This window comes from Macaca nemestrina, chromosome 10 (genome assembly GCF_043159975.1).
Source record: "Macaca nemestrina isolate mMacNem1 chromosome 10, mMacNem.hap1, whole genome shotgun sequence".
Classification (NCBI taxonomy): Eukaryota; Metazoa; Chordata; class Mammalia; order Primates; family Cercopithecidae; genus Macaca; species Macaca nemestrina.
In genome coordinates this window covers 21018148-21041118 of record NC_092134.1, presented here as the reverse complement: position 1 = coordinate 21041118, position 22971 = coordinate 21018148, and the positions used below count along the sequence as shown (strand labels likewise).

Genomic DNA, 22971 nt, shown 5'->3' with positions numbered 1-22971 from the left:
ATTTTCAGTAGAGACGGGGTTTCACCATGTTGGCCAGGCTGGTCTCAAACTCCTGACTTCAGGTGATCCACCCACCTCAGCCTCCCAAAGTGCTGGAATTACAGGTGTGAGCCACCAGGGCCGGCCAAAAATACTGTTTAATAAGCAGAATCAGGGAACAGTGAGAGACTGCCATATCAACCTTGCAGAGCACAAATTCCATTTTAAAGATGGGGAAAGCCCAGAGATGTTAAGTAATTTTCTTAAGTCCACACAGCTGGTAAATAGTGTGACTTCAGATGTGACTGTTAACCACCAGACCACCGAGTTTCCTATTATAACCACTCCAGCTTCATTGCAGCAGCCCATCAACCCAAAATATTCAGGTAAATTGACAAGCAAATCAAAGTCCAGCAATGAAAACAAAAGATCAGAGTTCACTAAAGGTAAGATCAAAGACATTGTTAAGTCTGGTGCAACATTAGATGAGTCTCTCCTGATTTACGTTCTGATTTTCATGCAACTCCTCACTTCAAGTCATGAAGTAACCTCCTTAGCAGAACAAAAAGTACCAGACCTAGTTGTAAGGCTCCCTTTATCTGGTCCAGGCCCGATTTCCGCTCTGCTTCATTGCGGAAGCGTCTTCGGATGGTAGGAAAAACCTTGGTCTCCCATGCTTTCACCAGCAGGGCGTAGTGGTCCTCCTGGAAGGAGAAGGAACCTCATGAATGCAGAAGGAACACCTGGTGCAGGTATCATTGTTTCCCTAACTTACAGCCCTCACCCTGAGGTCTTCACCCCACTTAAATGCCAGTAATAGAAAGATCAGGCATGGACCCCTGTACTAGACATATCCCCAGATGCCAGGGCAGGGAACGGCAAGACTAGGGCAAGCTCTTCCTTTCCCTCTAAAGAAGCCATAGAAGCATTGTCACAGGATTCTGAACTATTGCAAAGCACTTCACTTCTCCAGTTTCTGGATCTTAACTGGGCAAAATGGCCCAACGGATATCGCTATTGATAGAGGTTTAGAAAAATGAACACTCTAAGGTTCATTCACTGTTCAAGCACGATGATGTCACTGAGAGTAACAACACCAGCTTTGCACTCGCACATCAAAATCACTCCGTGAGGCTTGTCCTAGTCACCAGGGAGCTAAGCAAATGCTGCTGAGTCCTGATCTAAGCCGTGGGTCTGTTACCTGCGGGATGTCATCATCGTCATCATCATCGCTCTCATCATCTGCAATGGGAGGTGGGTGAGGGTCTGGGCCAGAGGTGATGAAATTCTCATAGCTGAGCTCGACTTTATAATGACAGGAGGTGTCACTATCATATTCTGTAACAGAGCACAAGGACAGTGAATTCTAAACAAGAGCAGGCTAGAAAAATCCTTAACTTCTTACCCTTAGACAAACCAGATTATCTTAATTTGCATGATAGGAAGACTCCTAGTATGCTGAGGAATTTTAAATCACAGAGTCTAGGAATAACTAATTATCTATAATTACCCTGAATCCTAAAATAGTTTTTATGAGTATAATTCATTCAATTCAGAGAAAATTTAGAAAGTCCTTCACTATGGATAGAACTAAACAGACCTTTTTTTTTTTTTGAGACAGAAGCTCACTCTGTTGCCTAGGCTGGCATGCAGTGGTGCAAAGACAGCTCACTGCAGCTAAACCTCCTGGGCTCCAGTGATCCTCCCACCTCAACAGCCTGAGTGGCCGGGACTACAAGTATGTGCCACCACACCAGGCTAGTTTTAAAATTTTTTGTAGAGACAGGGTCTCACTGTGCTGCCTAGGTTGGTCTCAATCTCCTGGACTCAAGCTGTCCTCCTTCCTTGACCTCCCAGTGTTGGGATTATAGATGTGAGCCATGGTGCTTGGCCCTAAACAGAATCTTAAAATAGTTTGCAAACCAGTATCCCAAGGGCCAAATATGGCTTGCAGACATCCTTACTTTGGTGAGCTGTTTAATTTTATGACAAAATTGTTACAAGTAATTATAAAAGGTTTTTTTTTTTTGAGATGGAGTTTTACTCTTGTTGCCCAGGCTGGAGTGCAATGGTGCAATCTTGGCTCACTGCAACCTCCAGCTCCCGGTTCAAGCAATTCTTCTGCCTCAGCCTCCTGAGTAGTTGGGATTACAGGCATGCGCCACCATACCCAGCTAATTTTGTATTTTTAGTAGAGATGGGGTTTCTCCATGTTGGTCAGGCTGGTCTCAAACTCCCAACCTTAGGTGACCTGCCCACCACGGCCTCCCAAAGTGTGGGCATTACAGGTGTGAGCCACCTCGCCCGACCATCATGAGTTTTTAGTGCACACCTATATACCCATTGCCTAGCATTTTATTATTCTGTGATTACCTCAATTTTAGGACAAGTTTTGAAAATGAGTAACACGTGACATGAGGAGACTTCATACAAAGTGCTGGGGCTCTACTGGTCTTGCACTGGCTGCCCTGAGGCATAGCAGGCTTCCTGGAAATGGGGATGAACTTTGTGGTCTGCTGTGCTTCCTCCTGCTCCCCACCTTCTTTCACCAGATTTGACCCCATTACCAATGGGCACTTGAGTTTGCAATTCCTGATTGTAATGAGGATGCTCAAGTGCAATGGGTTTATGGAATTCATAACATTCACGGTCTCAGGAAGCCATGGAGGCAGTAACTCCCAGGAGGTGACTTACGTTGCTGAGCGGTGGCCACAGCAGCAATCCGGCATGGTGGCCCATGAGTGCCTGGGTCTGATGCAATACTGGTGCCAGCATCATTGTCACTGTCAGATGCCATGGCGAAGGGAAGGGCCTCGAAGTTAGCGCTGATCTCTTCTGCTAGGTCGGTGCACAGGTCGGCAGCATTGCGGTGGGCCTGCCCTTCTGCGTAGGCAAATGGCCGGGAGCCAAAGTTAGCTCGGGTTTTGGTGTTCTGGAAAGGAGACCAAAGGAAGGATTTGGAAAGACTTAGGTTTATTTTTATTTTTGCAAGAGCCCAAGGTGCAGCTCACTAAACATCACCTTGGAAGAATAGCCTGAGGTGTGTGCTGGCATGAGAAACCAGGCAGGGGCTGAAGGGACTGAACACACCTGCCCTCAGAGCCCTGTACAGCCAGCCCTGCCTCTCCGTCCCTCATCTCACACTTTCATGCACTTTGCTGCTCAAACGCATTGACCTCTCTTGTTTCCAACACTGCTCCTCTCTACCTGATACTGCTTCTCTCTACCTGACACCAGCACCCATGCTGTTCCTGTCACCTGGAATATTCTTTTGTCCAACTTTGCCTAGTTAAGACCAGCTAATAATATTCCAGACCTGGCTCAAGCAGCACTTCTTCAGATTAAGAGATACAAGTCAGATGTGCCTGCCACTTGCTTCCAGGAAGTCTGTGATTCTCATTCACAGCATTTATTAGTCTGTGATTACATACATACACATGTATATTTATGTGATTATTTGGTACGGTCTTATTCCTCCAACTGATCATAACCCAATGAAGACAGAGATCGTATCTGTTTTGCTCACTGCCATATACCCAGAGCTTAGCATAGTGCTTGACATAGAGTAAGTGTTCAATAAATATTTGTTGAATGCATGAATGGAACAGGCTGAGAAATGCTGCTTTAAATTATTGGCATCATTAATTCACTCAACAAATAAAGAGATAAAAGATGGTATCAGAGGCATGGTACAGGGCCAGATCCTATACGACCTTATAGATTATTTTTTTAAAAGATGGAGTCTTCACCGGACGCGGTGGCTCTTGCCTGTAATCCCAGCACTTTGGGAGGCTGAGGTGGGCAGGTCATGAGGTCAGGAGTTCGAGACCAGCCTAGCCAACATGATGAAACCCCATCTCTACTAAAAATACAAAAATTAGCCTGGTGTGGTGGTGCACATCTGTAATCCCAGCTACTCCAGAGGCTAACACAGGAGAATGCTTGAACCTGGGAGGTGGAGGTTGCAGTGAGCCGAGATCGAGCCATTGCACTCCAGCCTGGGCAACAAGAGCAAGACTCCATCTCAAAACAAACAAAAAAAAAAGATGGAGTCTCACTATGTTGTCTAGGCTAGAGTGCAACTGACTGTTCATAGGTGCAATCATAACGCACTGCAGCCTGGAACTCCTGGGCTCAAGTGATACTTGCACCTCAGCCTCCAGAGCCATGGGGACTATTCTGGCACCACTACACCTTGCATCTTGTAAGTCATTGTGAAGACTTGGGCTTTTAAAATGCATGACACGAGAAGCCACTGACTGGATAGTGGCATTCCAACTAACATTTTAAAAAGATCATTGTGATTGCTGGGTTGAAAAGACATGTATTACCTTAGAGATGTCCTTAGAAGGGGGAAAAAAAAAAAAGATAAGACGTGAACAGGCAAGAATGCGAGCTGGGAGAGGAGTTAGAACACTGTGATGAGCTACCCAAGGGAAGATGGTGGTAGGGCTGGGTTGCTGATGGAGGAATGGGAGAAGTGGTCAGCTTCTAGATACATTTTGAAGGTTAGAACCAAGATCTGCTGACAGGTTGGATGTGAAGCAGGAGAAAAAAGAGGAGTCAAGGAGAATATCAAGGTTTTTGGCCTTAGCAACTAAAAGCATGGAGCTGACATTTCCTGAGAGACGAAGAAGACTGGGGAAGTGGCGGTTTTGGGTTTGGGGAAGAGTTAGGCTCATTCTCGGTCATGTTAACCTTGACATGCCAATAAGGCATCTCTTTAGAGATGCTGCCCAGGCTGCTGGGTATGTGAGCATAGAGTTTAGGGAAAGGTCTGGAATAGAGATATGGATTTGGGAGCTACCAGCATGTAGTAAGTAATAATGTTCCAGAACACTGGATATTAATAGATGCTCCTTAAGAAACAAGAGTTCCATCATTAAATATGTATGGGGATGCTGGTTAACTAAGTTGAACTTACAAATCTTTACTGAAGGATCTCTCCAAGTTTCTGACATACTGAGCAACCAAAGAGAATCATTTTCAAAATTTACTTGATCATGGAATCATTTTACTGACATGTGAAAGAACTCTAGTGTTCCTTGCATTGTTGTCTGGGAAAGGTTGCTAAAAAGATGTCAAAGCAATCAAGCACTAAGTTCCTGATATAGCATCATTCAATCTAAGACTGTGGGGTCAACACAAAGGAAGGCATGCATTCGCTCAGGCTGGCTCTGCCCTTCCTCTGCCATTGTGTACCAATATTATGTACAACGAGGGCCTGTTTGCTCCCTTTCATTTTTCCATGTCTAACAGGAACAGGTGACGAAGGAGAATTTGTTTTCCTTTCCCAATAAGGTAACCTGCCTTTTTCTGAATGTGAACCACTGGCCACATGCCACCAGAGACGTCTTCGAGATACGGTGAGAGGCGCTGCCCACAGTACGTGAAGTACACCCGGCCCTTGGCTGGTTGTCCCGGAGGAGGTGGAGTCCCCTCGGTTCTCTCCCAGCCAATTCCTGCCACGTCACCTATAGCAGAGAATGGGAAGGAAAACACATTTTCTCTCTCTTATTAAGTAAAATTTAAATTTGCAACCAGAGTGTCACCCTACACATCACTGACTATTTATGCCCTCATTTACTTCTGAAATGGACATGAAGTTATTGTATTTCTTTATTTACCAAGATGGAGTCTCACTCTGTTGCCCAGGCTGGAGTATAGTGGTGCCATCTTGGCTCACTGCAACCTCTGCCTCCCAGGTTCAAGCAATTCTCCTGCCTCAGCCTCCAGAGTAGCTGGGATTACAGGCGCCCACCAGCATGCCCTGTTAATTTTTGTATTTTTAGTAGAGATGGGGTTTTGCTGTGTTGGCCAGACTGGTCTCGAATTCCTGACCTCAGGCAATCCACCTGCCTCGGCCTCCCAAAGTGCTGGAATTACAGGCGTGAGCTACCGCACCCAGCCTAAGTTTTTGTACTTAGATATAAAGCAACATAACAGAAACAACCCATTTAAAGAAGCTGTCAGAATTTTTTAGAAGGAAAATGCCTAGTGTCTGTGTTAAATCAGTTACCGCAATTACATATTAAATTTAGCCTTTATTTTCCTGGCAGGCAAGACAAAAATGAAAAACACTAGGTACTATTTTTGAAATAGAAAAAATGGAAGTTTTTCTCTTTTGACACATGGAGAATTACTTATGACAAACAAGTAAAAAGGTAATAGTAATATCATCTCCGGTGGAATATTCAGAAATGGCCTTAAAATATATAATTTAAGGCCAGATGTGGTGGCTCATGCCTGTAATCCCAGCATTTTGGCAGGTCAAGGTGGGAAGATTGTTTGAGCACAGGAGTTCAAGACCAGCCTAGGCAAAACAGTGAGATCTCGTCTCTACAAAAATACAAAAATTAGTCAGGCATGGTGGTGTGTGCCTATGGTCTCAGTTACTCAGGAGGCTGAGGTGGGAGGATCACTTGAACCCAGGGGGTCGAGGCTGCAGTGAGCTATGATTGCACCACTGCACTCTAGCCTGGGTGACAGAGTGAGACCCAGTCTCAAAAAAAGAAAAGAAAAGAAAAAAAATACATATATAATTTTAAACTCCATTCACAATGTAAGCTAAAGATAGACCATTGAATTCCATTATGTTCCCTACTTATAGGCATTTAAGGCATTTTGCAAAAAGTGAAGGTAACTAACATAATCCAGGCTGCTATCTGACAAGATGACTGGACACCGAGGTAGGACTCACAGAATCAAGAGGAGCCTGTCAATCGTATCAGCCTCTCTTACATCAGCTGTCTCAAGCAAGCTGCTAGCATGTGTGGCCTTATAATTTATCTTTTCTAAACTCTGCAATAAGTGGATGAAGTTCTAAGGTGCTGTTTTGATCACAGAGTCTCCTATGGCTTAGGTACCACAGGAATGCGAGCTTCCCAATAGTTGGGGACTTGTCATTGTTCACCACGGCATCCCCAGGGGCCAGAAGAGGGCCTAGCAGGTAGGAGATGCTCAGCAAGTATCTGCTGATGAATGGAAGCCCATGTATTGGTAGAGGGGTTGAGATTCTGTTAGACAGATTGGGTTGTAATTCCTATTCCTTTGCAGACACATTTCTCTAGGAAGAGGGTAGTCTGTATGCCCGTGGTCCAGTCCTAAACGTTCTCAAAAAGCAAAACTGATAAAACAACAAATACAGCAACAAGAAAATAAAAACACTGAAAACACTCCCCCAACCTACCACCGCCCCCCTGCCCCACACACCCTTTTGTGTTTAAAGCACTTAGGTAAGTACTCTGCTGAGATGTCTGAGTTCTGCTTTGTGAAGTAAGAGAAAAACTACTTTGCCCTGAAATGATTTCCAAGTCATAACATGGCTTGGCTTGAGTAAAAACGCTACGCTGCCAGGGGCTGGGCGTGGTGGCTGACACCTGAGAGCCCAGCACTTTGGGAGGCTGAGGCAGGCAGATGACTTGAGGTCAGAAGTTTTGAGACAGCCTGGCCAACACGGTGAAACTCCGTCTCTACTAAAAATACAAAAATTAGCTGGGCGTGGTGGCAGACACCTGTAATCCCAGCTATTCGGGAGGCTATGGCAGGAGAATTGCTTGAGCCTGGGAGGTGGAGGCTGCAGTGAGCTGCGATTGCACCACTGCACTCCAGCCTGAGCAAGACTCCATTTCAAAAGAACAAACAAACAAACAAACAAAACACAAAAAAACCACACTGTGCTCCCAGGAAAAGCGTAATTTAACAAGCAGCTCCCTTAAGGACAAGTGATGGCAAAAGTACCCTCCAGGCAGCTACAAGAGGTTACCTATTGGAGTGACTTCATATTCCCCATCTCATCATCCCAGACTGCTTACTAAGTATCTCAATTTAAGTTTTATTATAGATGAAGCCTAAGATGTATTGTCTAAAAATAAGTAACCAACATATTCGGCTGCTTCAAATGTCAGCAGGACAATTCTGTTTTTTTGCTACAGCTGGAGTATGTAGAGCCAATCCTAATTCAACTACTATATAGATCTAGTTATTTACAGAGGCTAAAAAGAAGGAGGAAAGGGTTCTTTATTGAGTTGACTGTCTATGTGACTGAAACATAGAGGCAGAATATTTGTCAAAGCTTGACCAGATGTTTATAGGCTATAACCACCAATAAGGTATTTCTCTCTCTCTCTTTTTCTTTTGAGATAGGGTCTCACTCTGTCACCCAGGCTGGAGTGTAGTAGTATGATCACAGCTCACCATAGCCTCAACCTTCTGGGTTCAAGTGATTTTCCTGCCTCAGCCTCTCGAGTAACTGGGACCACAGGCATGTGCCACCACTAATTTTTGTATTTTTTGTAGTGATGGGGTTTCGCCATGTTGCCCAGGATGGTCTTGAACTCCTGGGCTCAAGTGATCCTCTTGCCTCAGCCTCCCCAAATGCTGGAATTATAGGCGTGAGCTACTGTGCCTGGCCCGATAAGGCACTTCTCCAGTGCCTCACAGCTAGAGGTGCAGTTCTCTTTTTTTGAAGCTATTTATCTGCTCATTAGTGAATAAGTGAAGAAAGACTAAACTTCAGATAGAAGCAAAATCTCTGAATTATCTAATGATGAAGGCACAAAAGTACATGTAACTCTGGAGTTACCAAATGGAGGCTCTAATGGTGAGGGCTCATAAAGTGAGGTGTTTGGTGTAAACCAGAGGGCAGTAAGGATGTGTTTGGTTTTCACTAAATGACAAATTGCCCATTTCCAATTGCTAAATTTATTTAACTTTAACCTGTTTAGACCCAAATCTGAGACCAACAGAATCACACAGGGTGGAAAAGCTCCCACTGCACTCACCGGGGGAGAGAGTCACGTCTAAGCGAACGCTCTTCCACTGTAACAAACTGGAGCCATTGTAGTGCACGGCTCGGCCGTTGCTATGAAAAATACAAAGAAGGGAGGTCAAAGACAAGAAAGATAAGCCTCACTGGCCAACACACAAGCAGGGAAGTGGTGAAGGGGGGGGGTCAGCATTGTGATATTTATTATAATATCACTTCAGTATTAAAATACCCACACCAGTATTTCCCAAACTGTATTCCTAGAATAAAGGGTTATAGAATTTGGAAAATAAACAGGTTTTTAAAAAATTACAGGACAACTAGGAAGGAATCTTACTAATGTGCACTGGAAATCTCCAGAATGGAAAAATAATGCTCTCCTTTCTCCAAACTCACTTGAAGACAGAACTCTATTTTGACTTCCTGAACACCTTACACACCTTGTGGGAAGCTACTGTTCTCTGTCACGCTGAGCTACTTCTTTTACTTACTTATGGAAAAGACAAGTGCCCACTGGATTAGTCCAAGCCCCATCTCGCTTCTCTGCTTCTGTAGTGAAGCCAAAGGAAACTATGGGCCCGGTGTCATCATCAGTATCTCCATAGGAAACGATTTCAATTTCCCAGTAAAAAGACGGGGCCTGAAGAGATGCCAGAAGAGAGCAGCAATCAGAGGGCTAAACCCGGGCCTGAGACCTGCTTTCTCTTTCAAATTTGAAAATGCAAAAGACAGTGTGTCATGTGATGTCTCACCTGAACTGGCAGTGGTGATGTGGCATAGATAAAAGTGCCCCGGGGCAGGCCTCCCCCCGCACTGGGGTCAGCCAGGAAGGTGACTGAGGTAAGGTGAGATGAGAACATGCAGGCTCGAACAGGCGGAAACACTCGTGAGGGGCTCCAAGTAATCTCTTTGGGCTGCATTGAGGGGAAAAACCCATATTCAGTAGAACTGCAAACACCAATCCCTTTATTTTCTCAAAGAAGAAAAAAATTTTATCTGATGGAATTAAAATATAGGCGCACACACACACACACACACACACACACATTTATTTATTTAGAGACAGAGTCTCACTCCCATCACCCAGGCTGGAGTGCAGTGGTGCAATCACAGCTAGATGCAGCCTCAAGCTCCTGGGCTCAAGTGATCCTCTTGCTTCAGCCTCCCCAGTAGCTGGGACTACAGGTGTGCATCACCACACTCAGCTAATTTTTGTATTTCTTTGTAAAGATGGGGTCTTGCTATATTGCCCAGACTGATCTCAAACTCCTGGGCTCAAGCTATCTATCTGTCTTGGCCTTCCAAAGTGCTAGGATTATAGGCGTAAGCCACCATGCCCCGCCAGGCACATATATTTTTTAAAAAGCGTATCTTTTTTCCAAATAAAATTTTTACTACCCTTTTAAGACACTATTTATCTTCCATTATCATCAATTCCAAGGTCTGGTCCCTATCCTCTTATAGTCCCCATGTAGTTACAGAACAAATTTTAGTTCAATTTATAAATGCATGACTTAATATTCAGCTCAAAGCTAAGCAGGGGTACCATAGTGACACTTCCTTTTTCTTTTTTTAAAGGTTGGTTGTCTTGCTTTCTCAGTTTTATTTTTAATCATTCTAACCATAAAAATCTCAAGCTTCTCTATCAAAGCATCTTTTTTTATTTTTTATTTTTTTATTTTATTTTTATTTTTTGAGACAGAGTCTCATTCTGTCGCCCAGGCTGCAGAATCCCAGTTACTCGGGAGGCTGAGGCAGGAGAATCGGTTGAACCCGGGACGTCGGGTTGCAGTGAGCTGAGATCAGGCCACTGCACTCCAGCCTCAGGGACGGAGCAAGACTCCATTTAAAAAAAACAAAAAACCAAAAAAACGAATTCATGTAACACACAATTCACCCATTTGAAGTGTATAAGTCAATGTTTTGTTTTGATTTTTAATATTTATGGGTACCTGGTAGGTGTATACATTTATGGGGTAAGTCAATGGTTTTTAGTATATTCACAGAATTGTGCAACTATTATCGTGACCTAATTTTAGAACAATTTTGTCCCTACTGAAGGAAATTCCATACACTTTAGTAGTCAATCCCTGTTCCTCTCTTCCCTTAACTCTCCTTTGCCCCCAGCCCCTGGCAATCACTAATCTATTTTCTATATCTATGGATTTACCTGTACTAGACATTTCATATAGATGGACTTACATAAGATGTGGTCTTTTGTGTCTGGCTTCTTTCACTTAGTGTAATTTCAAGTTCATTCATGTTGTAGCATATATCAAAACCTCATTCCTTTTTATAAACAAATGATATTCCATTACATGGCTATAGCATATTTTGTTTATTTATTCATCAACTGATGGATATTTGCAGTTTCCACTTTTTGGCTATTGTGAATAATGCTGCTAAGAACATTAACAGATGTATCTATTTTTTAACATTTTTCCCCTCTTTTTTTTTTTTTTTGAAGACAGAGTCTTGCTATGTCCCCCAGGCTGGAGTGCAGTGGCACAATCTCGGCTTACTGCAACCTCTACCTCCCGGGTTCAAGCGATTGTCCTGCCTCAGCCTCCCAAGTAGCTGGGATTACCAATGTGCACCACCACGCTCAGCTAATTTTAGTATTTTTAGTAGAGATGGGGTTTCAGCATGTTGGCCAGGCTGGTCTCAAACTTCCAGCCTCATGTGATCTGCCCACCTCGGCCTCTCAAAATGTTGGGAGTACAGGCATGAGCCACCATGCCCAGCCCACTTTTGTTTTTTAATTACTCACTCATATTCTCTATTATGAAAGGGACTGTATCTCTAAACTTAAAAAAAAAAAGCTTTCGTTTTATTATTGACAACACAAAGAAGCTATTTATAAATTACTAAGTTTTGTTCCCCTGCTCTAATTTTCCAATATTCAGAATGTCAGCTTAATTTGCTTTGACAGTCAAAGATGAGAGCATGGCACCGCAAAGGAGGGCATGTCACCGCAAAAGAACGCACCTCCAAACAGCTTTGCAAACACTTATTCTAAATATCCTTAACTTGCTGCTGGCCTTACTCAATGATGTGTGTGGTGGCTGCAGGAGGTGCAAAGCACCACAGAGGGCTCACCTGTCTCCGGTCAGCCTGCAAAGGAGGCGGTGGGGGCCGAGCACAGTCCCGGTACAGCATCCTCAGCCGTTCACACTGTACCTCCACAACTGCAAGTCGCTCTCCTGTAGAAGGCACATGTTGAATCTGTGAAAACAGTTCCTGCTACTCCCAAGAGTATGCTGACTCTTTTGGAGCAGCATCAAAACAATAAAATGCACTTACAGAGCTCAATGAAATTCTATCTTTTTTTTTTGAGACAGAGTCTCATTCTGTTGCCCAGGCTGGAGTGCAGTGGTGCAATCCTGGCTCCCTGCAACCTCCCCTCCTGGGTTCAAGAGATTCTCCTGCCTCGGCCTCCCGAGTAGCTGGGATTACAGGCACGTGCCACCATACCTGGTTAATTTTTGTATTTTTAGTAGAGACAGGGTTTCACCATGTTGGCCAGGCTGGTCTCAAACTCCTGACCTCAGGTGATCCACCTGCCTTGGCCTCCCAAAGTGCTGGGATTACAGGCACGAGCCGCCACGCCTGGCCTGAAATTCTTACAAAAGAACAAATACCCCGAGACATCTTTGTCTTCCATACGTAGCTCAGCAGCACAACAATGAGGGCAAGTGCTTAGCCTCTGGTGCAGTCCAACTCCTGGATTCAGAACCTGGCCTCAGTACTCAGTATTTATCATCTCACTTGCAATACTGGGTAACAACAGCACCTGTGTATCACAGGGCTGTTGTGAAGACGTGATGAAATAAGTAAAGCCTGTGGCTAAGTCCCTGGCACAGGCATTCAATAAATGTGTTATTATTCTCATCATCTAATAAATGAAGACTATTATCCTTATCATCTAAATTAATCTTTAAAAATCTAATATCTATGGAGCACCTGCTATGAGCAAGGCACACTGCAAGGTGTTGGAGAATACAAAGATAAATGAGCCAAAGCTCCTACTATGGAGGGAAAATAAGGTGCGCACACACGCACACCACACACAGGCACACACACACGGTAAAGAGCACAGTGCAAGGCTGCAGTATGTGATTATGTAATACAAGGTACAAGCAGAGGCACAGGTGAATGAGCAGTGACTTCATTCAAGAATCCAGAAAGGCTTAATGAAAATATCATGAAGTTAGGTCTTAGAAAGCCGGGTGTGGTGGCTCACGCCTGTAATCCCAGCACTTTGGGAGGCTGAGGCAGACAGATCACTTGAGGCCAAAAGTTTAAAACCAGCCTGGCCAACATAGCAAACCATCATGTCTACAAAAAATACAAAAATTAGCCAGGCGTGGTGGCACATGCTTGTAATCCCAGCTACTCGGGAGGGTGAAGCATGAGAATTGCTTGAAGCCAGGAGGCAGAGGTTGCAGTGAGCTAAGATCATGCCACTGCATTCCAGCCTGGGTGACAGACCAAGACTCTGTCTCTAAATAAAAAAAAAAAACAAAAACAAACAAACAAACAAATAAATAAATAAATAAATAAGAGATAAGAAGCACCTGCCTTGGCCCTGCATGATGGTGCATGCCTATAATTCCAGCACTTCTAGAGGCTGAGGCAGGACTGCTTGAGCCCAGGAGTTTGAGACCAGCCTGGGAGACATAGTGAGAACCCGTCTCTACAAATTTTTGTTTTTTTGAGACAAGGTCTCACTCTGTTGCCCAGGCTGGAGTGCAGTGGCGTGATCTCGGCTCACTGAAACCTCTGCTTCCCAGGCTCAAGTGGTCCTCCCACCTCAGCCTCCCAAGCAGGTAGGACCACAGGTGTGAGCCACCACACCTGGTTAATTTTTTGTATTTTTTGTAGAGACAAGGCCTTGCTATGTTGCCCAGGCTATAAAAATTACAATTAAAAAAAAAAAGCATCTGTTTTAAAGGGTTGGTAGTGAAAATGGGCAGGAAAGGGATAAATTTCAGGAGCACTATATTTTATTTTATTTTATTGAGACAGGGTCTCACTCTCTCTCTCAGGCTGGAGGGCAGTGGTGCAATCACAGCTCACTGCAGTGCTGACTTCCTGGACTCAGGTGATCTTCCTACCTCAGTCTCCCGAGTAGCTGGGACTACAAGTATCCACCACCATGCCTGGCTTTTTTGTAGATACAGAGTTTCTCCCATTTTGCCCAGGCTGGTCTCAAACTTTTGGGCTCAAGCATTCCACCCGCCTTGGCCTCCCAAAGTGCTGGGATTACAGGTGTGAGCCACTGTGCCCAGCCTCAGGAGTATTTTAAAGGAAGAACTGGATATGGCAAGTGATTGGATGTGAAGGGACAAAGAAGAGGCATTATACTTGACTCAGTATCTGGGCATCAAAACTAACCTGGCACGGTATCTCATGCCTGTAATCTTAGCACTTTGGGAGGCTAAGGAGGGAAGATCACTTGAGCCCAGAGGCAACATAGGGAGACCCCATCTCGTTTTTCTTTTTCTTTTCTTTTCTTTTTTTTTTTGAGATGGAGTCTCGCTCTATCGACCAGGCTGGAGTGCAATGGCATGATCTCAGCTCACTACAACCTCTGCCTCCTGGGTTCAAGCGATTCTTCTGCCTCAGCCTCCTGAGTAGCTGGGATTACAGGCACTCACCCCCATGCCCGGCTAATTTTTTTTTTTCTTTATTTTTGAGACGTAGTCTCACTGTGTCACCCAGGCTGGAGTGCAGTGGTGTGATCTCGGCTCACTGCAACCTCTGCCTCCCGGGTTCAAGTGATTCTTCTGCCTCAGCCTCCTGAGTAGCTGGGACTATAGGCGTGCACCACCACACCTGGCTAATTTCTGTATTTTCAGTAGAGATGGGGTTTCACCATCTTGGCCAGGCGGTCTCGAACTCCTGACCTTGTGATCCACCACCTTGGCCTCCCAAAGTGCTGGGATTACAAGTTTGAGCTCCCGCGCCCGGCCTAATTTTTGTATTTTTAGTAGAGACGGGGTTTCACCACGTTGTACAGGCTGGTCTGGAACCCATGACCTCAGGTAATCCACCCACCTCGGCCTCCCAAAGTGCTGAAATTACAGGTGTGAGCCACAGCGCCTGGCCCTCATTTTTCTAATAATTAAAAAAATTACGCTGGGTGCAGTGGCTTGCACCTGTAATCCCAGCACTTTGGCAGGCTGATCACTTGAGGTCTGGACAGATCACTTGAGGTCTGGGCAGATCGCTTGAGGTCAGGAGTTTGGGAACAGTCTGTCCAACATGGTAAAACCCCATCTCTACTAAAAATACAAAAATTATCCAGGTGTGGTGGCGGGTACCTGTAATCCCAGCTACTCAGTAGGCTGAGGCAGGAGAATCACCTGAACCTGGGAGACAGAGGTTGTAGTGAGCTAAGATCGTGCCACTGTACTCCAACCTGGGCAACAGAGTGAGACTGCCTTTAAAAAACAAAACAAAAAAATTAGCCGGGCATGGTGGTGTGTACCTGTGGTCCCAGCTACTTAGGAGGTTGAAGCAAGAGGATTGCCTGAGCCCAGGTTGTGGCTGCAGTGAGCCTTGATTGCAACACTGCACTCCAGCCCGGGCGACAAAGCAAAACCCTGTCTCAAAAAACAAAAACAAAAACAAAAACAAAATTAGTCTGAATATTAAGTAAAGCAGGGAAATCGGGAAGGAGAGCTGATTCCAGAGTAAGGAATGACTTTGGTTATCAATTTGGTGCATTCATGAGGCTGGGGAGGGGGATATTTTTAAAGAAGTAGCTGCTAAGCCTGGATCTCAGCAGAGGGATTGCTCAGTGTAGAATCCAGGAAAGCTCAGGAGAAGGGTAGGTAAAGGAGGGTCAGGGCAAAACTTGGAGCCCTGTTTCTTCCAGTGAGGTCTGATGGTCCCTGTAGCCTGCCATCTGGGACCACCCTCTACTTAAAATTCTGACTTTGTAATCATGCTTCCTGGGAGTTCCGAGGAACTTCCAAAGTTGGAGAATATCTGGCTCAGGGAATAAGTACATTAGGAAGCTGGGAGAAGAGGAAACAGCTGAAACTGGGAGATTCTAGCTTCTGCAAGGGGGTAAAATAATGTTGAGAACTTTTTTGGTTTCTATGTGCCTTTTCTTCAGGCTCAAAAATCGGCTTCCTCTGTGATTTCAACCAAGGGATCTAGTTAATGTATCAGGAATATATTTTTCTTTCTTTCTTTCTCTCTCTCTCTCTCTCTCTCTCTCTTTCTTTCTTTTAGACAGAGTCTTCCTCTGTCGCCCAGGCTGGAGTGCAGTGGCACGATCTCGGCTCATGGCAATCTCCAACTCCCGGGTTCAAGCGATTCTGGTGCCTCAGCCTCCCGAGTAGCTGGGATTACAGGAACACCCCACCACGCCTGGCTAATTTGTGTATTCTTAGTAGAGACAGGGCTTCACCATGTTGGCCAGGCTATTCTCGAATTGCCCGCCTCGGCCTCCTAAAGTGCTGGGATTATAGGCGTGAGCCACCACACCCGTCCTTCAGGAATATTTTTTCAAGGAAAAAAGTTTTGTAGTGCTATCTCCCTAGACCAAATGGAATCTGGTACTGTCTTCTTTAGATAGAGATGCTATAAAATTTAGCTATCAGTGAGTAAATATTAGAATGGCCAAGTTTGCCACTTAATTCATCCCAGAAGAGGAAAAATAATGGAAGTTGATTAAAATATTTTAAAATATAAAAATTTTAAAAATTTGAGTATCAATACATTATCGCTGATAAATTTCATGACATTTTCATATATAAAATAAAAATTTTAATACTTTAAAAAATGAAATCAAGTAACTCTCTCTCCTCTACCTACCCCTCACCTTGAATCTTGTTTATTAAACAGTTTTTCTCCTGAGCGTAGTCTATGCTTCCCTTGTAGGCCTAAGAATCTACCACTGTTCTGCAAAGTAACCCAGAATGTAGGCTTTTCCCTCTGGTTTTTATCACTGATACTGGAGTCAGTAAACTTTGCTATTTACTTTAAATGTCAGAACCATTCCTGGTAACCTAATAAGTGAGTTATTAAGGATTCTTTTTTTTTTTTGAGATGGAATCTTGCTCTGTCACCCAGGCTGGAGTGCAGTGGCGGGATCTCGGCTCACTGCAAGCTCCGCCTCCCAGGTTCATGCCATTCTCCTGCCTCAGTCTCCCGAGTAGCTGGGACTACAGGCGCCCACCACCACGCCCGGCTAATTTTTTGTATTTTTAGTGGAGATGGGGTTTCACCGTGTTAGCCAGGATGGTCTCGATCTCCTGACCTCGTGATCCACCCGCCTCGGCCTCCCAAAGTGCTGGGATTACAGGCGTGAACCACCGCGCCCGGCCCAAGGCTTCTTCAACTTTACATAGGATACTATTTAGAATACAAATCAATGTGCATAAGCTCATAGTCTTTTTTGTAGTAATTAACAAGCACTTCCCACACATTTCTTTGCAACTCTTTGTTACCGCAAAGTGGTTTTCCGCTAGGAAAAACAGGTTAGGTGGACTATGATCAAAACCACGTGAGACCACTGCTCTAAATTATTACAAATCCTACCCTGTGCATTCAGTATCAATGTAAATTTCACAATTAAGACCTCTTTATTCTATAAAATATATAAAAGAGGATACCCAGAAACAGTACCATAGAAAATCAAATGATTAATTCAGCATGTTATATGCTGCTATAATCAGTCAAAATATGTCTTTGAATGCAATCTAAGCCAACAATATAAAAAAAGTCAGAGGCAGTGAACTAAGGACCTACTAAGAGTACAAAACGAAGTCACAAGTAATTTCACCCTTGAAGCCTAGCACACCCCTTGCTTCTGTTCTTGTTCTCTATTCTTAGGATCTCTCTGAGGTTTATTAATGGTTCCTGGATCTCCCAGCTGGAGCTTCTGCTGAATCCAAGGCACTACCCTTATCAAAAGAAAGAGATGTGAGAAGTAAAACAGATATAGACAAATTTAAAAATAAAAAGAAAACAACAGAAATGACCACAATGTGAAAGAGTAACAAAAATTACAAACAGAAAAGATATTAGAGAGTTACTGACAAAATAAATGGCATGAGAAAAAGTAATACAGATTTTTTAAATGACCAAAAAAAAAAAAAGAGGATGAACCTACAAACACTAATGGAGTTTAAAGCTGTCCATTTCTAACATGAAGTTTGTGAAAATGTTAGCATTAGTGCATTGAAGGAATGCTAATTGAATTGTGAACAATTTCACTTAGGGTCCAGTTATATCCTTGGGGACAAAGGGTAAATTTTCATTTAACCAGGCCAACTACCAATTTACAGGAAACAGAAGGGTAAATGAACATAGTAAATGATACCACAGGGATACAGTCATCAAAATTCAGACTAGGAAACCTTCCACAAACAAATTGTAAGGCAGAAAAAAACAAAACAAAACAAAAAAAGCAAAGACTAAGAGGAATCTATATTTTAAGATAGATTAAAAAGACACAGCAACAAAGTAACAATTTGTAAACTTTATTCGGATCCCCATTCAAATAAATAAATGTAAAAACAAGAATGATCGTTATGGGAAAATTAGGAAGTTAAACACTGACTAGATATGTATATACACATATTTTTAGAGACAGGGTCTCACGATGTTGCCCAGGCTGCACTCAAACTCCTGGGCTCAAGCAATCCTCCTGCCTCAGCTTCCCAAGTAGCTGGGATTACAGGCACGTGCTGCCATGCCCAGCTTAGATACTTAATAATATTTTAAAATTACTGTTAATAATGTAGGTAGGTGATAATGGTGTGGTAGTTATTTAAGATTCTTTATTTTTCAGAGACATATGCTAAAATATTTATGAATAAAATAATATCTAGGATTAAAAATAATTCCAGGGGTTGCAGCACAGATAAAATAGGATCAGTTATGAGTTGACAACTGTTGAAACTGGATAATGGAATCCTAAAGGTTCATTATACTAGTCTCTCAATTTTGCTATTTGTTTAGACTTTTCCATACACACACAGACACACACCCACATGCCAGGATAGATGTTAGTGCAAACTCTTGACTGGGAATTCAAGTGTAGCCAATGACAACAGTCAAAATGTACACGCCAGGCCTAAGGACAGCTCCTAAATATTATAGTTCTAATAGGTAAATAAAGGCAACAAATCAATAGGAATGAAGAAAAGAAAACACTCTGAGATGGTCTTAAAGCTAAACTGAAAAATGCTGATTTCCTAACTGGTATAGATTAAAGCATTTTATTTACATTTCTAGGTCTGTGATGCATGTGAGTTGTGACAGGTGTTGTCCTTACAGCTCAGCTGTTTTGACGTGTGTGTATGAAAACACTTAACATGCCATTATCAAATTGCAAAAGTGCTGAGAAAATTCAATAAAACAGGGTGGTAAAGAAAGTTCAGGTACTTACCAGCACTGCATTCCTGGGCTACCAGGTTAAGAACTTCAACAGCTGCTGGACATTGTTGTATGAATTCTTCACAAAATAAGCTGTCTTCTAAAAGCTGGGCCATGACCAGGCATGCTCTTAATGTTAAAAGATTTACAATATTTCAAAGTCATCAGTGTTCATTGTCTAAAAAAGTCAACTGTGAAAAACATTTCAATCAATTTTGTCCCCCAGTTTACAAGGTTCAAACTCCCCACTCTTCTTGCTTTTTTTCTGAGCTGGACTGTCTTGGAAATATATAAATAACTTCTCTTTTGCCACACAGTAACTGCTGACACTGCATGAAGAATTGGAAAAGAGAAAAATGGTTGCCATCGCCACTAAATGGAGACACAAAGTGCTGGGTGAGAAATCAGCACTGTCTCTTAAAAGCTTTTCCTAACTGTGCCCTAGGGAAGCAAGAGGGATTCAAAAACTGGGAAAATCTGTATGGTGATCGCTCTCACCTGATGCAAAATACATACTAGAAGTTTCTAAGAACTTCCATTGTTGGCCAGGCACAGTGGCTCACGCCTGTAATCCCAGCAATTTGGGAGGCCAACGCAGGTGGATCACCAGAGGTCAGGAGTTTGAGACCAGCCTGGTCAACATGGCGAAACCCCATCCCTACTAAAAATATAAAAATTAGCCAGGGGTGGTGGCACCCGCCTGTAATTCCAGCTACTCAGGAGGCTGAGGCAGGAGAATCGCTTGAACCAGGGAGGCAGAGGTTGCAGTGAGCCGAGATCATGCCACTGCACTCCAACCTGGGTGACACAGCGAGACTCTGTGTCGAAAAAAAAAAAAAAAAAGAAGTTCCACTGTCAAAAAGAGACACTTGTTATTGCTATTTAATGCTAAATAAATGTATTTGCAGGAAAAGACCAACACCAACCCCTGTGTGCATATCCTAGGTTTCCCATCTTCAGTTTGGAAAGTGATAGGCCAGATATGTATCAATGTGGCCTGAATCATTTTATTTATTTAATTATTTATTTGAGATGCAGTTTTGCTCTTGTTGCCCAGTCTGGAGTGCAGTGGCGCACTCTCAGCTCACTGCAACCTCCACCTCCTGGGTTCAAGCGATTCTCCTGCCTCAAGGTAGTAGAGTTATTCCTGTGTTGGAACAAAGTTCTATTTAACAAAGCAAATCAGTGGGGCCTTATATATGTGTTTCATACATCACATTTCATTTGTATGTTTATTTTCTTAGGTGAACAGCTAAACTTTATTTTGAAGTGTAGACATGGGGGAATGCAACAAAAATTGCAGAAATTAAGGAATGCAACGAACTGTGGAAAAAACTGTAAAAGAATGGTTACTGTTGCTCAGTTTAGTGTGAGCTTCAAGCTGTGGACTCATTAAGTTGGGAGTGGTGGGGCCCACCAAGGATCCCTTCTTCTGTCAGCTTGCACCACGTCAGCACATCAAGCAACATGGGAAGGGTACTCACCTTGTCCTTATTTCAGCAAGGAGCCGAACGACTGCCATCACAGGAGCTGACCCATCTCCTGTTGCAGGAAGTGAGGTGTGAATAGAGAGACTTCCCTCCTGAGGAAGCAACATGGACTGGACTGCCTGTACTACCTTCTCAGTAATGGACAGTTTATGAAGAGGCAATGCCTGATGGCGGTGGGGGGCATGGCAAAAAGTTAAATTCAAGTAGTTAGTTTATAAGAAATGAGGGTGTTATTATTATCTGGAGTTCTTAAATTTTCAGTTAAAAAAATAAAATCACCATACAGAAAACTGCAAAACACATCAAAACAATTAAAAATACACTGTAGAATAGCCCTAACGAACAAAGAAATGAATTTGGTCATCTAGATGAAAATTTTCACATAAGCATTACTATTAAATAACTATAACCAATATATAAACATACATCGCAAGTACAATTTAAGACAACCAAGCATTTGTGCTTCTGCACTGAGCATGTGCATAGACTCATTACAGTACAGTTACCATTGGCAGATATTTTACGAAGCATTTAAAAATCACCTTACCTCTGATCTTGGAACACAAAGTCTAGACAATGGAATAGTCAATGTGTCTGATGCTTGCGAAGTCTTTCTACAGTCTATGGGTGGGAATCTGACTGTAGCTATACCTTCCTGTTCATTGATAGAAGCCACTACTCCAATGCTTCCTGAGATTCCTCTACCTAAAACCTGGAGACAGAGATAGATTAGCACTACCAACCAGCTCTGATGTGTGGGCAGCTGTGTTATGACACAAGAGGAAAAAGTAAATTTAGAGTTGCCATTGTTGGCGTTACAGTAGTTTATACTACCAGCGTAGCAGATACCAATCCCTAGACATGACTTATTATAGGCCCTAAAACCTAACTGCAAGGTGATCACAATGTGCTGTCCTCTCAAACAGAAACTCATTACTGCTAGGCCAGGTGCGGTGGCTCATGCCTGTAATCCCAGCACTTCGGGAGGTTGAGGCAGGCGGATCACTTGAAGTCAGGAGTTCGAGACCAGCCTGGCCAGCATGGTGAAACCCCATCTCTTAAAAATACAAAAACTAGCCGGGCAAGGTGGTGGGTGCCTGTAATCCCAGCTACTTGGGAGGCTGAGGCAGGAGAATCATTTGAACCTGGGAGGCAGAGGTTGCAGCGAGCTGAGATTGCACCACTGCACTCCAGCCTGGGGAATAGAACAAGACTCTGTCTCAAAGCAAACAAAAAACTTGTTACTGCTGTTTAACGGTAAATAAATTTTTGCAAGAAGACACTCTTTTCCTTCCATTCTAATTCCATCATCAATTCTAAGACTGATACTGATCACACTACAGGACACAAGTATTGCAGTTAACCTAAGATAGTATTGCATTAATATCTGAATGATGTGCGGCACAGTGTGGATTTGAATTCAAGAGTTTCTCAGATTCCTTATTTAACTTGAAGAAACAGGTTTTTTTGTCCAGCTGGTTGGATAATACTTGTCTTACAGATGATCAGCTAACCAATGGATGCTTATATATATGGGAGAAGCAATGATTTGGGGAAAATGGTGGTTGGTACCTGAACCTCGGATCCTATCTTGATTGTCTCTTTGAAGCCTCCAAGTGCACACAGTGCAGCAACAGCCTGGCGGGCAATTCTCTGAAGTTTGGCAAGTTTCCTGCCACTGCTGCTGCCATTTTCCAGAATGCTTTCTGCGTATTTCCCCAATTGTGGAATGTACATCAGTGCTCGAGACAGAACCTAAATATAAAAGCAGCCCGTGCACTAGGAGTTAAAGCTTTGGTTGTTTTGATGCCAAGGGTGACAAAGTGTCTACAACAGGGCCTGGGTCCCATGTATTGAAAGAACTCTGGACATGTGAGGGACCAAAAAGCTATCAGGTATGGCCAATGACATTTGCCCATATTTGTCTATGTAACTGGACAAAACTGGAAATACACAACTGGGAGAATAAAACATCATGTCACTAAAACCTCTAAAATGAAACAATCATTTATCTGAAGGAAAACCATCCCAGCATACTGTCCACTTGTCAACACTCAATTACCTTCAGGACATGTCATAAGGGGTTCACTTGAAGAGTAGCTGTGGAAAGCGGGAATTGATTACAGATCTGTAGTTTCAGGCAACTGGGATACTGTTTGTAATGATGAATCACTTACTAATAGGGCACTCAGGCAGTGTAAATCACACAGAGGCCTCCTTGGACTTAGCGAGTACGCTTAAATCCAATAAACCAGTGCTGCATGATCTCCTAATGTCAGTACCAATCTAACATAAGCAAGAAGAAGAGAAACAAGGCCTGTCACTCTTTCCCGGGGA

At 43.4% G+C, this 22971-nt stretch overlaps 1 protein-coding gene across 7 annotated transcripts in view; it reads right to left on the bottom strand.

The window, feature by feature from the left end:
- Positions 1-22971, bottom strand: part of LOC105493730 (HECT domain E3 ubiquitin protein ligase 4) — a 226418-nt gene that overhangs the window by 51161 nt on the left and 152286 nt on the right. For all 7 annotated transcript variants that reach the window (XM_071071035.1, XM_071071036.1, XM_071071040.1 and 4 more), the window contains 12 exons: positions 22207-22389; positions 21182-21346; positions 20629-20798; positions 19158-19273; positions 11846-11949; positions 9499-9660; positions 9238-9386; positions 8763-8842; positions 5290-5453; positions 2674-2911; positions 1181-1317; positions 557-683 (listed from right to left, as the gene is read on the bottom strand). In XM_071071035.1, the coding sequence (XP_070927136.1) occupies positions 557-683; positions 1181-1317; positions 2674-2911; positions 5290-5453; positions 8763-8842; positions 9238-9386; positions 9499-9660; positions 11846-11949; positions 19158-19273; positions 20629-20798; positions 21182-21346; positions 22207-22389 (1795 nt within the window). The remainder of the gene's footprint in view (positions 1-556; positions 684-1180; positions 1318-2673; positions 2912-5289; positions 5454-8762; positions 8843-9237; positions 9387-9498; positions 9661-11845; positions 11950-19157; positions 19274-20628; positions 20799-21181; positions 21347-22206; positions 22390-22971) is intronic.